This window comes from Brienomyrus brachyistius, chromosome 7, assembly GCF_023856365.1.
Source record: "Brienomyrus brachyistius isolate T26 chromosome 7, BBRACH_0.4, whole genome shotgun sequence".
Taxonomy (NCBI): domain Eukaryota; kingdom Metazoa; phylum Chordata; class Actinopteri; order Osteoglossiformes; family Mormyridae; genus Brienomyrus; species Brienomyrus brachyistius.
Genome location: NC_064539.1, coordinates 4,204,583 through 4,219,549, shown reverse-complemented (window position 1 = coordinate 4,219,549; position 14,967 = coordinate 4,204,583). Strand labels below are relative to the sequence as shown.

At 42.0% G+C, this 14,967-nt stretch overlaps 2 protein-coding genes across 2 annotated transcripts; one reads left to right on the top strand and one right to left on the bottom strand.

Annotated features, from left to right (window-relative positions):
- phax (phosphorylated adaptor for RNA export) lies at positions 1 to 6,489 on the top strand. Its single transcript, XM_049021129.1, has 5 exons — positions 1 to 153; positions 1,376 to 1,995; positions 4,071 to 4,191; positions 4,370 to 4,453; positions 5,511 to 6,489. The coding sequence occupies exons 1-5, from the start codon at positions 49 to 51 to the stop codon at positions 5,778 to 5,780; spliced, it is 1,200 nt and encodes a 399-aa protein (XP_048877086.1). The 5' UTR covers positions 1 to 48; the 3' UTR covers positions 5,781 to 6,489.
- Positions 6,490 to 7,247: 758 nt separating this feature from the next.
- LOC125746386 (la-related protein 6-like) lies at positions 7,248 to 10,366 on the bottom strand. The gene is made up of 3 exons (XM_049020316.1): positions 10,237 to 10,366; positions 9,652 to 9,865; positions 7,248 to 8,207 (listed from the first exon to the last, which is right to left on the bottom strand). The coding sequence occupies exons 1-3, from the start codon at positions 10,260 to 10,262 to the stop codon at positions 7,248 to 7,250; spliced, it is 1,200 nt and encodes a 399-aa protein (XP_048876273.1). The 5' UTR covers positions 10,263 to 10,366.
- Between the last annotated feature and the right edge of the window lie 4,601 nt (positions 10,367 to 14,967).

The following is a 14,967-nucleotide window of genomic DNA, read 5'->3' as shown; positions in this document are numbered from 1 at the left end:
AAGATAAAAAACGCTGCTGAAAATCTGTTTAGTTCCGGGTTATGAAAAATGGCGGCTATTGGTGCAGATAAAATGGATGATCTGGAAGATGGAGAGATCTCTGGGTCTGACTCCGAATCTGAAATGGGAATAACGGCTGGAGAACGAGTCCAGGTGATTTAATGTCACTGCTTTTTCGGAAAAAGTGATGACATTGGAAAAGTATCGGACACATCCTGCTAGTTTTCATAGCATAGTCTACTAGACACCCTGCTTGTTGTGCAAAATAAAGCTAATATTTCTGTCTAGCTAGAAGGTTTAGTACCAGACGTGGTGTTTATTTCGTTTTTTATCATTTAAGCGTAATTGTTACTTAAAGTATGTAGATTTAACGTATTATTCCACAACTTGCCTTTTTCGAAGGCTAAGTACGTAGCCATTTAGCGTGTTTACTCAGCATCATTAAAGTATTAAACTTTAGTATTTTCTGAAAAGTCAAATGTTGTTGTATTCCGAAATGTCCCTGTAGTAGTCAGTTTGTTGAAATGATAAGTTTATGTTTATAAACATAAAATTTCAGAGAAAAACGTTCGGTGGGCCTGACCTAACAATGGTTATAAGTAATATATATACGGAATTGTCGTGGAGCAGAGTGGCGCAGCGGAAGCGTGCTGGGCCCATAACCCAGAGGTCGATGGATCGAAACCATCCTCTGCTATGTTTTATATTCCTCCTTAAAAATTACAAAAATGTGGCAATGCAGCAAAACTCAACATTGCCTGTGGCTTTTGGAAGTGTAAGGACTATGATGGGGACGTTGTGTTATGCTTCCACGAGCAAATGACAGTAACAGTCTTGTTACTTGCCTGTACTGGATGTGTCTTTGAGTAACAGGGGCAGCACTGCACCACAGTGACCATCAGTCCTAGCATTACAACATCTGTCCTGGAATCCCAAGTATTCTGAAAAGGATGTTAATGAATTATAGTTTCTCCCTTTATCAAACTCTTCCTTATTTTCCATTCCGCTTCGCCAGAATGCATAAATCCACACAATAAGAATTTGTCTTTAATGAGAAGTTCCAGGAAATGTACCTGTTTCTTCAGGCTACATAACCAGTGAGGTGCGCAGTCTACAAGAGCTGACGTTTTTCTATAGCTCATGGGTAGAGTGACCTGGTGCCACAGTTCACCTCCATGTTCATGTCCCTGTTTGAGAGGAAAATTTGGTTTCTTTAAAATTCCTTAGGAAAGTGTGTTTAAGGGTACTCCATGCATGTGTGTGACTTGGCATTCTGCCGAATATTTGATATATATATTCGATGTATACAATTTTTTTGTGGCAGCAGGTACTTGCTGACACGTGGTAATATGAGTCTCTCATTGTTGTCTTCTAGCCACACGTAGCTCCTGCTTTCATGGGCCAGTCATTCCAGAGCCGTCCCCCCCCACAGACAACCCCCTCTGTCACCAGTTACCGCAATATGGCCGCAGCCGACAGCAGCGAGAGCGATTCTGACTCCGATGAGGGAGCCGCCCTGTGGAAACGGAAGCGTCAGCGCTGCTCCCTAGCCCCTCCGGCGCCACCTGCGCCCACCCCAGCCCCTCTGTCTGCTGGGGCACTGGGCCGGCGGGTCAACAACATCTGGGGCTCAGTGGTGCAGGAGCAGAGCCAGGAGGCAGTAGCGGTGGAGCTGGGCATCATGGGAATGGAGGGCGGAGTCACCATGAGCAGCCGGCAGTGCGAGACTTACAACTATGTGCTGGCCCGCAAGCTGATGGAAAAGGAGAGGCAGGAGATACAGGAAGAGCAGGGCGGCGCCGTCGAGGCCATGCTGGATAGCCAGCTGGAGGAGTATATGGAGAAAGGTGACAGCAAGGAGAACGGTGGCCACCACAAGAGGAAGCGGCCGGCCAAGGAGAGGCTCGGGCCCAGAGCGGAGATGGACGTTACAGGCCGATACGAGATAACAGCGGAGGATCCCGAGGAAAAGGTGGCAGATGAGATTGCACACAGGTGAGCTTGGTGGCTGCTGCAGTGCGGATGATTTCAGGTCTAGGTGGAAGAAATGGCCCCGAAGCCTTCAGAGTAAAATGTCACCTTACCAGAAGAGTTTAGGTGTGAACTAGAACTTAAGGTATGGAAGGTAATGAGAGCCAACTGAACAGATCTCAGTTCAGTGTAGGGCTGAGAGATGTGCAAAAAATATTTTATCAGGTTTTTTTTTTTTTTCCTTATTAAACAATATTGATAATTATAACAATATAATTCAAGTAATTATTTCTCTACTTGACTGCTCTGTTTTTGCTTAAGAATTGCCCTGAAATGGATCCAGAACATAAAATGATGACACATTCAATGGACTGTAAACTGAAATCTAGTTTTAGCAACTAAATCAAAAATAAACTTTTTTATTGTAGGCCGTAAGAGTAGAAAATGCAGACAGTAAGTCTTGTTGGTAGGATTTTTTTTTCCTCTGACTGCCTCAATGTTCATTCCAGGGAACGAGTTTGACTAGGACTGGGTGGTAGGCCCTAAAATAATATCGCATTGTTTTCAGAGATTTTTCACAATCTTCTATTCTAAATTTAAAATTCATATGCAGTTAAAACAGTTAAATTTGACAGGTGGTTTTGAATTTTTTTGATTATGTTGATCAAATTGTTTTACTAATAGTTATGGAGCATGTGACGGGTTTAATGATAAATCTCTCCAAAAACAGACTCGTGCCTTAATGGAATTTGTGTAAAAATGGTGCATTATAACTAGAGATGCACCAATTGTATCAGCAAACTATCGGAATCAGCTGATACAGCAAAAATCACCCATCAGCCAAAGGTTAAATATGAGCCGATATTTACCACCAATAATTCCGTTTAAAATAGTGACCTCCATTATTTGCACATCCGTGCACTAAACTGTTAGAAAAATACCTACTGGCTGGAATTATTTTAACATTAGTGAAAATGATGTTTGAAATGCATTTTGCAAACATTGCTCTGCTAAAATTTCATGAGGAGGATCATGCTCTTCTCTTGCTAGAGATGTGAGTTGGTTCTTCAGCTATTGTGGCCTTCATCATTTATGTAGTAAATTGCTCCAGTTTTTGTAAAAGAAATGGAAGAATAATTACAACAAGTGAGTAATGATAAGTTCTGCTCTGGCAGGACACATATTGACAGGAATGCTTCATGATGCATAGATCAGGAAGACACCTTTCAGGAAGCATTTGTCTTTAGATAATTAGCTCATTCAATTTTGCTTGTTTCATGTCTAACCCAAACAATATTTGAACAGTTAGGTTTGTCTGCGGTTTTGCATTGTCTATTTCTGGCTAGCTAATTAAATCGAAAAGTGTATCACTCCGCTCTTGATATTTGTCAGACTTTTGAGAGGATTTTTGGACACACAGCAAAGGTAACTGTCCATCTCATTTTCTAAATAAAAAGTCAAAGTATTTTACGGGTTATTCATTTATCACAAGCGAGTGGCTCAGCGGCCAGCATTGCTAGCGCCCAGCTCCTGATTTGTGGGTTTAAATGTGACCTCTAGCTCTGTGTGTATAGGTTCTGCAAACCCTAGTTTGCATCGGTTTTTCTGTTCTTTTAATTTTCATATAGTGCTTTTTGAGAGAGAGAGAGAGAGAGAGAGAGAGAGAGAGAGAGAGAGAGAGAGAGAGAGAGAGAGAGAGAGAGAGAGAGAGAGAGAGAGAGAGAGAATATCAAGGTTTCCTCCCTAAAGACATGGCGAATTGGTGTCTCTGAATTGCCCAAAGTGGCTGTGTGTCCCTGTGGAGGACTTGCATGCTCCAGAACTCCATTTACTACCAGAAAAATTTACATTAAAACCGATTTGTGTAAATAACAAGTGACCAGAAATGCATAAGTTAAAAACGCCTTTCCATCTTTATTCTACTTCTCCTGGTATGTATTATGGTCCATTTTACGTATATATTTTTAGATGTATGTGATCATATGAAATGAATTGAAATGATCCTTTTTTTAAAAAAATGAAATGTACCAGCCTATGTGGATTGTGTACTGGCACAAACAGTTAATATTTACAAATAACATGTTTCTTTTTTGGTTTAGATTAATGGAGCCTAAAAAAGTATTGATTGAGCGAGTGGTGAGGGTCATTGGAAAGAAGAAAGCGATAGAGCTTCTGGTGGAGACAGCCACCATCGAGCAGGAGGGCGGGCTTTACACCATGGTGAGTGTGCCCCAGCGCTGCATGCATTTTCACTTTTGTTCTCCTGTTTCTCCACTCTGTTGGCAAATATTTGACCAACAGCAGAGCTTTTTGGCTGTAAGCAAACACACTCGCTCCCCCGTCCCCCTCCCAGACCAGTTCGGCAGGTATTGACCGGCTCTCGCCCATTTGCCCGCAGGACGGCAGCAGGAGACGGACGCCCGGCGGCGTATACCTGAACCTTCTGAAACACACACCCAGCATCTCCAGCGAACAGGTCAAGGTACGTCGCCCGCTGGTGGCCGCTTCTCTGCTGGACTTCTGGGTTTTCCGTGCTTTTGACATTTCTCCGAGGTCGCAGTCATGTACTTTCTCGGCAGCTCGGCCGTGGGCTGGAATGCTACCCCCCACCTCTGTGTGGAGGTGTCAGCATCTCTCTGTGTTTACAGAGGTTGCCTATGGATATTTGTGTTTTCCTCCCGCAGTTCAAAACCGTGCACCTAGATGAACTGCCATCTAAATTCGGTGACTGGTTTTGCCATTCAGGACTTGGAACCTGTGATCAGAAGGTTTCTGGTTCAAATCCCGTGGCTGGCAGAGTGATGTCACTGTTAGTCACCCTTAACCCCAAACTGAAGAGCAAATTTCCCAAACTCACTCAGTCCATTTTTCGTTGTTTTTGAGATGAGACCACATATGACTTAGTCAGGCTCCTCATCACATGTTACAGGATCAGAAACCAAAACTCATTTAATTATCCACATTTAATCCAACAAAGAACTTTTAGTTAAATTTTGAAAACTCACCAACTTTAGTCATGGCCTTATCCCATCTACATATAGTGTGGAATTTGGGGGAGTTTCTGAAATGTGCTCTTCAGTTCATCCAGTTACACTGTCCCTGCTCTCTGACCCTGCTTTGGGCAAAAGTCTAAATTGTCCATAGTGTGGACTGACACCCTGTCCAATATGCCTTGTTCTTCCTGCTTATGGTTGTTACTGATAGTAGTCATGAAAGATGGAAGGGTAGATGGATATATTGGCTATATAATAATAATTATAACAACACATTTTATTTATATAGTGCTTTTACAAGATCTCTAAAATGACAAAACATATTATGGATAGAGAAAGTTAAACACTTCAGCAAACATAAAGCTTTTTAGCTTGGTTTTGAAATCTGAGACAGAGACCGATTGCCAAATGGCACTGGGGAGGGAGTTCGAAAGTAGGGGAGCGAAATGAGAACATCCTGTGCGCATATGTGCTAGTCTGCCATGGCCTTACTGCCCAAACGGCATGGAACGCGATGACGTGATGCTGTGTCTGTGTGCCATGCAGGAGATATTCCTCGAGGAAAACCAGAAGGAATGCAGCAACAAGAAGGCTGCCAAGAAGAGGAGGAGACACGAGGTGGCCAAGAAGATGAAGCAGGCGCTCAACACGCTGAACCTGCAGGAACATGACGACATCTCCCGGGAGACGTTCGCCAGCGACACCAACGAGGCACTGGAATCCCTTGAGGAGATGCCAGAGGGGCAACCAGAGGCTGCCCAGGGCACGGAGGACACGCCCGTGGTCTACAGCTCCAGTGACCTGGAAGTGTTTTGACGCACGGCAGCGTTCCACTGCTGGGCCTCCACAACAGGTTTGAACCACTGTGGCTCTTGGTCTGACACGGTTGGGTCTTTGAGCAATGGCTCGAAATTTCAAAAACATCATCAGAACCAGCGTGTTTGTCGCCATCCGTCATACCTGTAGGGCTGGAATTGTCAGTCTCTGCACTGCGAATGGATTTGCTGGACTGAACAATAAATCTAACTAATTTCTGTTCAAAAGTCCCACCTTTAGGTGGCAGCATCGAGCTCTGTTTACCTCTGTGTCAGTTATCTTAATACACACTAGTACTCACAAGTCTCAAAATCAGATTTTTTTTTTTTGGTAACATGTGGAATACTTTGACAGCCAGCAGAGGTGTAAAGCTCCACGATCAATCCACTCTAAGAAAACATCAGCTAAGCATGTAGTCATTTTCTTTATTCCTGTTTAGCCTCTTGCTGGGTGTATGCAGCCACAGGGCGTTTTGTCATATTCATCAGAGAAAGATGTGTGACTCCCTTCGGATGTGTGATCAGTACAGGTACACTATGGAAATGAAGGTCTCCTGTAAAGAGATCATGTGTCAGTTCCTTTGCCCATAAACCAAGAAGAAATTTTGGATTCGTTTAGATTTCATTTTTAATACTGCTGTAAACTTTGTATGTTTTCATTTCCCCCATAAAGATTTTGCTGTTTTCTCAAATAAAAATTCCTGATATCATCCTTAGTGCACATATGTTTGTTTTTGGAAAACCTGGTATAATGAAACAATACAGATTTTATGTGTGGTTTACATGTAAATCTGGAGTCTTATCAACATCTTGTGCTACTTTCATAATTCTTTTCAGATGTGCTGGCTTCATAATTTGAAAGATTGCCTGATCACATGACTTTTCTGTGCCAATTCTACTCGGCAAACTGATTAGCGGAGTTCAGAACAACACTTAATTATGCAATTTATTTGTATATGACAATGGAATTGGTTATACAGAAAATTGTTTAATTTTTTGTACTGTCGATGAAGAATGGCCTGTGAAGAACCATAGCTGTTATTTTCCAAAACACTTCATCTTTTCAAAAACCAGAAAATAACTCTCTCACAATGGAGTAGGGGGCTGTCGTCGGCTGAGGGCCGTGCCGCAAATTGATGCGTCGCCATAGCAATGGAACACTCACGATACACAGCCCAAACTGGGCCACTGCAACTATCGCAGAGACTCTGTATTCAAAACATAATAGACCCTCCAACTGGATTTTCATCAACATATTGAAGTAAAATTATTGACCATCAGCCTATTCTTTACTGTTCCTATGCAGTTTATAGGACCCTGGAAAACAACAGTAGGTTTATTTTGGTGACTGCGGTAGGATGTTGCCAATCGAATGCAGATGTATTTTCTGATGGAGGCATACCTGCAACTCTGTGTTAGTTACCCACGTCACTGATGCATTTGCCAAATGCTCCCAGGTTAGTCTTCCTCAAAAGTTGCTTGGAAACCTTCCTCTTCCGGCAGTGCTGTGAAACCCAGTGATTTCATCTGCTTCCAGTGGGTGGTGGATGACCCCCAGGGACACAGGGTCCGCAGCCTGGGTCTTCTTTTGCCCCAGGTGGCTCAGTTTGAGAGTTTCTTCCAGGGACGGTGCCTGAGGGCTGGGCAGCTTATAACTCTGCATTCGGAGGCTGCCGGCGGCTGCTTCCAGCTGTGGAAAGTCGCCTTGGCCTGGACAGCCAAATTTGGGGCTGGAGTCTGCCACCAGAGTGGCCAGCGGGAGGGGGCCGGGCAGAGGTGCACAGGGAAGCCTGGGGCAGCGGAGACTGGACTTGGGTGACACCCCTAGGGGGTTTGGGGAGGAGCAGGATGGGAGCATCGAGGAGTCCGACTCCTCTTCCGCTCCGTGCTGGAGAACCGCCATCCTCTGGATCAGGACACCCACACTCGTCCCGTCACACCTGTCCTCCGTGTGATCCATGCCTTGTGCGGACATTTTCCCGGTGCTCCTCCTCACCAGCAGTACCCTGATTGCTCCGCCCCTCCGTGAGAGCTCGCGGTAGGCTCGACCCGCCCCTCCCAGGTCCTCGTACTCCACCAGCACACAGTCCAGGCAACCCAGCTCAGGATACCTGTGGGCGTACTTCCGGATTTCCGGCGGAAGCTCCTTACCGGGCCGGACGAGCCGGATGGTGCTGATGGTTCCAAAAGGGCTCAGGATGGCGATGGCCACCTCCATGCTGCTCCTTGGAGGCTGGGTCACATCCCCTCTGTGGGATGTTTCTGGAATGTTCCACACCAACAAAAGCCGGCTGGGAGCTTGGACTAGGAGCGACTCTGGTATTGGGGCTTTTCGACGCACTTTGGTCCCTTCCTTATTCAACTCCAACTTCAAAGAGTGATGAAGAGCATAGGCAGTGACTCTCCAGTCCTTGGTCAGCTGCTTCATCTTTACCATCAACAAGAAAAACATCTTTTAGATCTGAAGGCTGCACCTTAGTTCAGCTTAAAGCAGTGGTTCTCAACCTTTTTGTAACACGACCCAATTTCTACCATGCCAGCTCAGTCACCACCCTATATCAAGTATAGGTCTAAATTAACGCTGTGACCAAGCTCACAGTGCACTCTGCAATTTACGGCAATCAATGCCTATCGCACAAATCTGATTGGATGTGTCAGTGAATTTTAAATCAAACATCTGTGGTTTGGCTTCTTGGATTGGTTGAGGGTTCAGTAGTTGTGCGCTAAGCAGTAGAGACCGAAGACCCGTTTATATAGGTTAATTCTAGGATTTGGCCCGGGAAATCTGATCGTGGATCAGCATAGGAGCTTGCTGGTTTTAAAATGACTCACATTTCCAACTCCGCCTCACAACCCCATCAGAAAACCAACATTTTGAGAATCGCTGCTTTAAAGCAACCAACGCTTAGCAAGATTCTGTGTCAACTGTAAGTAGTTTACATGGTTACACCAAAAGATTAAAGACAATCGCAATAGAAAATACTGCCGTTTTATTACTCTCATCTTATCTGCTGCCCTTCCAATTATGAGCGCAGTTTAAAGACAGCGTATCCGTTTTGCTCGTATTTAACCGCTCGATGGCAGAATGAATGATCTGCACTAGGAACTGAGCATTTACTGAAATTAGAGATAGGGTTGTTCAATCGTATACGCGGCCGCCTAGGGCGCCAATTTCACAAGGGGCACCGACTTGTCAGCAAGTTTCACTTTGCCTCGGACTGGGGGCGTCGGCGGTGATGCTCGCTTAGGGCGCTAAATGACTGATAAATACCCATAACGGTTACTCTGAAAAGAAAATGGGAAACAATACAAAACGGTTGCTGGTTTATAATACCGTATTTGGTGTCGCGTTTAAGGAAAAAAAGCTTTTAACATGTCGATTTATTACGAATAGAGTTTCACATCGTATATAAATAAAACATATAGTAAAAACAATAAGGATCCAGCGGCTAACGCTGCTTGAACCCCTAAATATGATGTTGAAATTAACAAAATGAGCACTGATAGACCTTTTCGAAACGATCGACATAGGTATTATGGAAGTTATATGAATCAATTGTGGCATAATTCTTCAAGTATTTGGAAAACTAGATAACGTATATCTCACATGGTTCCTAAATTTTTGGATTCGGATAACTGCTAAATCGTTATTTGGAAGCGTAGCAATTAGTTTCAGCAGTATTCTGTTTTATAAGAAGTAATAATCCATAAACGCTTATCCAATACAATGTCGCGGTGAAATAAAAAAGAAAAGTTACTCTATAAAGGTTTTAACTAAAATAGCGTGCTATCATAGGCGTTAATATTACTTTGGCAATCAAAATGTTAAGCTTCGGTCAGGAGCTAAATACACCTGCAGTGGAAAATCCTACCTTTTTAAAAGACGTAAGTAATTTGATATTCACGTAGCCCATTCTGTTTCTTTTCACATGTTTTAAAAGGAAGGCATCTTTGGCTAGATTCTCGTCTGAAAGATAAAATTCAACCTGGGAAACCATCTTCTGTACCAGGTCAGCTCCTGGCGGTGTCCAGTCATCCAGGTCCATGTCTTCATTATTGCTACTGTCAGACGCGTTATCGGCGTTTCTGAAAAAACAGACATCAAAACATAGAAAAGGAAAGTTACCACCTATTAAATGCATTCATTATACAAACTAACTCATTTTTTTATTTTAAATATATGTTCCATTATTTCGAATTATTTTTTTGGCTTACGTACTTTCAAAATAATTGATCAAAACCTCAACCAGTATTTGCATTCCTACCTTTATTCAAGAATTTTTATATATATTTTGTCCTTAAAAGTTATATAGCCAATTGATAATTAACTGGAGGAATAGCCTAATTATGTAATGGATCATTTTTACTTTATATATCTAGGTTATATTACAGTCAGGTGGAATAAACTAACATGTCAGTTACACATTCTATGTTGTAATTATTTTAAGAGTACTTACTTTTTAGTGGTATCACTATTGTCCATCGCAATTAAATCCGAAACGTTTGTTGCGATTTTCCTTCCTTTGTGGAAAACAGGACCACTTGTCAAAAATGCGGTATGTTTGGGAAAACCACTGAGTGGAGAATAACAATGACAAGTGGCACCGTTTATTCTTAACGGAGAATGAACTTGCGCTCTAATTTATAATAGCAGAGTAAACGTCATCGGGATAACTAGAAAGAGGCAGGGTCAGCGGAACCGGTAATATAACGAGCATTTTTACATTTTCGCTGTATTATAATGTCGCTGGACTTTCAGATTCTTAATTGAGAATGATTCAACTTTTAAATTCAGCTAAAACGCAACATTGGACAGCACATGATTTGATTTCATTTTAATTATGCAATGAAATATTCTGTCATGGGTCTCTCCAACCGACGGCACGTTAAGCGTCCGCCTAGATTAATAAAGATTACGAATTTGTATACATTTGCTTGTCACTTGCGTCTACCAATTACCAGTATTTTTACTACTGGGGGAATATTAATGTTGCGTGTGTCTTGGGGATGTTAATTTCTGTGGCGTAAATTTGACTAATACGTACATTTACCTATAGTTAAGGGTACAATTGATAGACCCTTGAGCCCCAGTGATAAGCGAAGGTACAAATAGGCACTCTATCTTATTTTCTGACAAACTGCAATCTCCGATCGCGTTAACCCGTGTAAACCTTTTGTTTAACGTCAGCTAAATGCATTCCAATATGCACGTGCTTTAAAACAAAATGTTACAGCTCTTAATTGCTTTAGGTATAGGATACATATCTGTGCCGCTATAAGGGGATTACTGTGCCTTCGGTTGGAACAACTGGCAAATGCATAAATCATAGAACCGGGGGGGGGGGGGGGGGGGGGGAAGCCGTTTAGGCCAAAACTGCATAATTCACTTGCACATACATATATGCTGATACTAAGGACTTGCACATACATACATCCTGTCGTGCATATAAATACAGACTTACAGTCGCGTATGTATACACACGCATGGATATACATACATACGCATGTACGTATACATGTACGTATACATACACGGATGCACGCACACACACACACACACACATATATATATATATATATATATATATATATATGCATTACATGTGAATATGTGTGTACGAGTATGCAGGTATATGAGTGAGAGAATGTATATATGTTACTAAGTATATTAGCGCGATAATTATGTATGTTTGCACAAAAGCATGCATGTATGTATAAGGGAAATTGTGGAATTTTGGCCTAAACGGCTTCTCACAGCTCATATAGCCTAGTGCCTTATGCGAGCAGAACGGTAACATGCACTATGGTGAATGACATATCACTACAAATTAATGCACATCTCTTGACGACCATTCTTATATTTTTCCTTATTCTAATTTTTCTGGATTATCACATTATTTTATATATTTCACTCAGGTGCTTTAAGGACAGCTGTGTGATTGATTGAAGGAAGATTGGCATCGGAAGTAAAATACTTGGGGTTAGGCTTGAAATACCCGGGGCTATCGGACCAAACGACGCCCATGTTGAATGCTCTATGTGGATCTATACACAAAGACGTGGGCCATATAGCTTATCTTTTTTTTTGTTTTCATGACAAAAAAAAATCTATGCACGCTGCATTGAGTGCAGGAGTGCGTTCCCCGAAACATTATTAAGGCTAGGTCATTCGTAAATTATACCTTAAGCTGTACCATAACGTTCTGAGGTGCTCTGCCAAACATTCTTAACTATTATACCTTGTGAGATACTGCCGTAAGGTTGCTCCGAAACAGCTTATCGATGTTGTCAGCACTCACCGCTAGTGGCCCCCACTGGTCGGACCGAACGCCTCTGAAATCAGCATTTACACCTAGAAACATCTTAAGCTGTTAAGCAATATGTACTCAAATAATTCAACAGTTGTAACTGGCTAATAATATTTATAACAATGCAACATTAATGAGTGTTTTCATGCAAAGAAAAAAATTGTACATTACAATAGGTGCATGTTGCCTAACCATCAAGCTACCACTGCTCACATGCAGTTGTGTGAAATCGAAAGTACACCTTCTTTCAGTTATATGGTTTTAAGTATCAAGACATACCAATAAATCATCTGGTCCTTGCCAGGTTCTAAAATTAACCTCATGCGTAAAAACAACATACAACAGATCACTGTGTCATTATTTATTTAACAAAAATGAAGCCAAACTGGAGAAGCCATGTGTGAAAAACTAAGTACACCCCACAGCTTGTAGAATGACTTTAGCGGTAATAACTTGAAGTAATCATTTTCTGCACGACTTTATCAGTCTCTTACATCACTGTAGAAATTTTGAGAAATTTCGGCCCACTCCTCTTTAAAGTATTGCTTCAGATCATTGAGATTTGCAGACATTCATTTCTGCACAGCTCTCTTAAGATCACGCCATAGTATTTCAGTGGAGTTGAGGTCTGGACTTTGATTGGGCCATTGCCAGTGTTCAGTGCACTGGCCAGGGTGGGACCATAGCTCATTTTGGGGCAGCACATAAATCTAAATATGAATATAAAACATCTAGAAAATAAGGGAATATTTAAGGTACCTAAACATTGTTTATAATTCATGCAACAGTTTCCAGTACAGAAAAGTTCCGTCTCTAAAAGAAACGTAATCCTGGGAAAGAAAAAAACGCCGCAAAAATATAAATATGATGGGATTGGCCAATGGGATGGTCAGGTTTCAGTCTAGGGTGGCCACAGTCACCCCTTGCCACACCCTATGTCCGCATATGGCAAACTTTAGCTGTCGGACAGATGGCCTCACATTTCTCTCTACAGTACTTTGGTACGCAGAGAAGTTCATGGTCGACTCAGTGACTGCAAGGTGCCCAGGTCCTGTGGCTGCAAAACAAGCCCAGATCATCACCCCTCTGCCACCGTGCTTGGCAGTTGGTATGAGGTGTTTGTGCTGATATGTTGCGTTTGTTTCTCGCCAAACGAAGCGAAGTTTCTCAACATTAATCTAATCTATCCAAAGGACATTGTTCCAGAAGTCTTGTGGTTTGTTCAGATGCAACTTTGCAAACCTAAGCCATGCTGCCGTGTTCTTTTCTGAGGGCAGAGACTTTCTCCTGCAATCCTTCCAAAAAAAAGCCATACTTCTTCAGTATTTTTCTAAATGTGCTGTCATGAACTTTAATATTTAATATGCTATCTGAAGTCTGTAGAGTCTGAGATGTAGCTCTTGGATTTTTTTGCAGTTCTTCTGAGCATTGCGCGTTCTGACCTTGGGGTGAATTAGCTGGGACGTCCACTCTTGGAAAGATTGGCAACTGTCTTGTGAATAATCTTTTTCACTGTAGAATGGTGGACTTCAAATTGTCTGGAAATGGCCTTATAACCCTTCCCAGATTGATGGGCTGCAACAATTGCTTCTCTAAGATCATTGTGTTTACACACACCTGAATGCTCCAAACCAGCAAGCTGCCAAAACCTCTGCTTTTATATAGGTGGTCACTTGCTCAATTAATCAAGTGCATTTGATTAGCAGCACCTGGCTGCTACTTACCCTCTTAATTCCTATGGAAGCAGGGTGTACTTAATGGTGTACTTAATTTTTCACGCACCGCCTCTGCATTTTGGCTTAGCCTTTGTCAAATAAATAATGACACGGTGTAATATGTCATGTGTCGTTGTTTGTCTGAGCTTGTATTAACCTTTTTTTAAGACATGATAAGGACCAGATGATTTTTTATTATGTCCTGATATGAAAACTGTAGGGTGGAAGACCCTACATGACTGTAAAATATATTTAGTCTAATGTATCCCCCCTCCCACCCAGGATTAGTCCTTTGTAGTCAATGTAGCGTATTGTATATTATCATATGTTAAGACTGTAATATAGCATTTCTTTCGGCTATTGTGCCATTGCTTGTCCCAGTATCAATGACGTGTACATGTATTGGCAGCCGAAAGAGTTTATTTTGTACAATTCAAATTGAAAACCCAAAGTTTGGGGGACAACGATTGTATTGCACATTAACCTGCTTTGCAGAAAGATTTGCTGATAAAATTGCTTCGCCAGTTTCATGACTTTAGCTCTTGTGAGGCATATGGTATTTGAGCTGTTCGTCAGATCAGAGCAGCTGAAGAATGCAAAGAATGTGGAATGTCGGTACTGTAACCACAAGTGAGTCTGGGCCCAGTTCTCTGAATTCCTTATTTTTTGTTGTCTGTTCTGTATATTATTTTATACTGTTGGGTGAACAGATATTTGAAGCCACATAGATCTTGAAATTATTTTCCTTCTTTTTTCACTTATTTTTTTCCTGCAGGTGGTTGATTAGCCTAATTTTCTTTTGTTTTCATAGATCTGGAAAGCAGCCACGGGGCCAACTACTGTGTAATAACAGCTATAATTTGCCCACTGCCTCTCCAAAAACTACGTGGAAAAATGCAGCAACATGGCATGATTACAAACCTTCCGTGTCTCGTTCACTCCCAGCAGTTTTAAATATAGCACTATAATAATGAGGTTTGCAAGACAAGTGTGGCAGCTTGATAGCAAATGCATCAACTCTCCTGTAGCCCTGTTGTTTGTGACCAGCATGTCAACACACTGTCATAACTAGATTCGATGCCTGTATTTTTAGGCAAACAATGCATCCTTATTTTCACTGGTGACATGAATTATATTAGTATGATGTGACATTGAATTACATTTG

Coding starts and splice junctions, on each gene's coding strand:
- LOC125746386 (XM_049020316.1), bottom strand. CDS start 10,262: ATGGACAATAGTGATACCACTAAAAA. Junction 9,866..10,236: donor AATAGTGATACCACTAAAAA/GTAAGTACTCTT, acceptor CTGTTTTTTCAG/AAACGCCGATAACGCGTCTG. Junction 8,208..9,651: donor TACTTACGTCTTTTAAAAAG/GTAGGATTTTCC, acceptor TTGATGGTAAAG/ATGAAGCAGCTGACCAAGGA.
- phax (XM_049021129.1), top strand. CDS start 49: ATGGCGGCTATTGGTGCAGATAAAATGGATGATCTGGAAGATGGAGAG. Junction 1,996..4,070: donor GCAGATGAGATTGCACACAG/GTGAGCTTGGTG, acceptor TTTTTGGTTTAG/ATTAATGGAGCCTAAAAAAG. Junction 4,192..4,369: donor AGGGCGGGCTTTACACCATG/GTGAGTGTGCCC, acceptor ATTTGCCCGCAG/GACGGCAGCAGGAGACGGAC.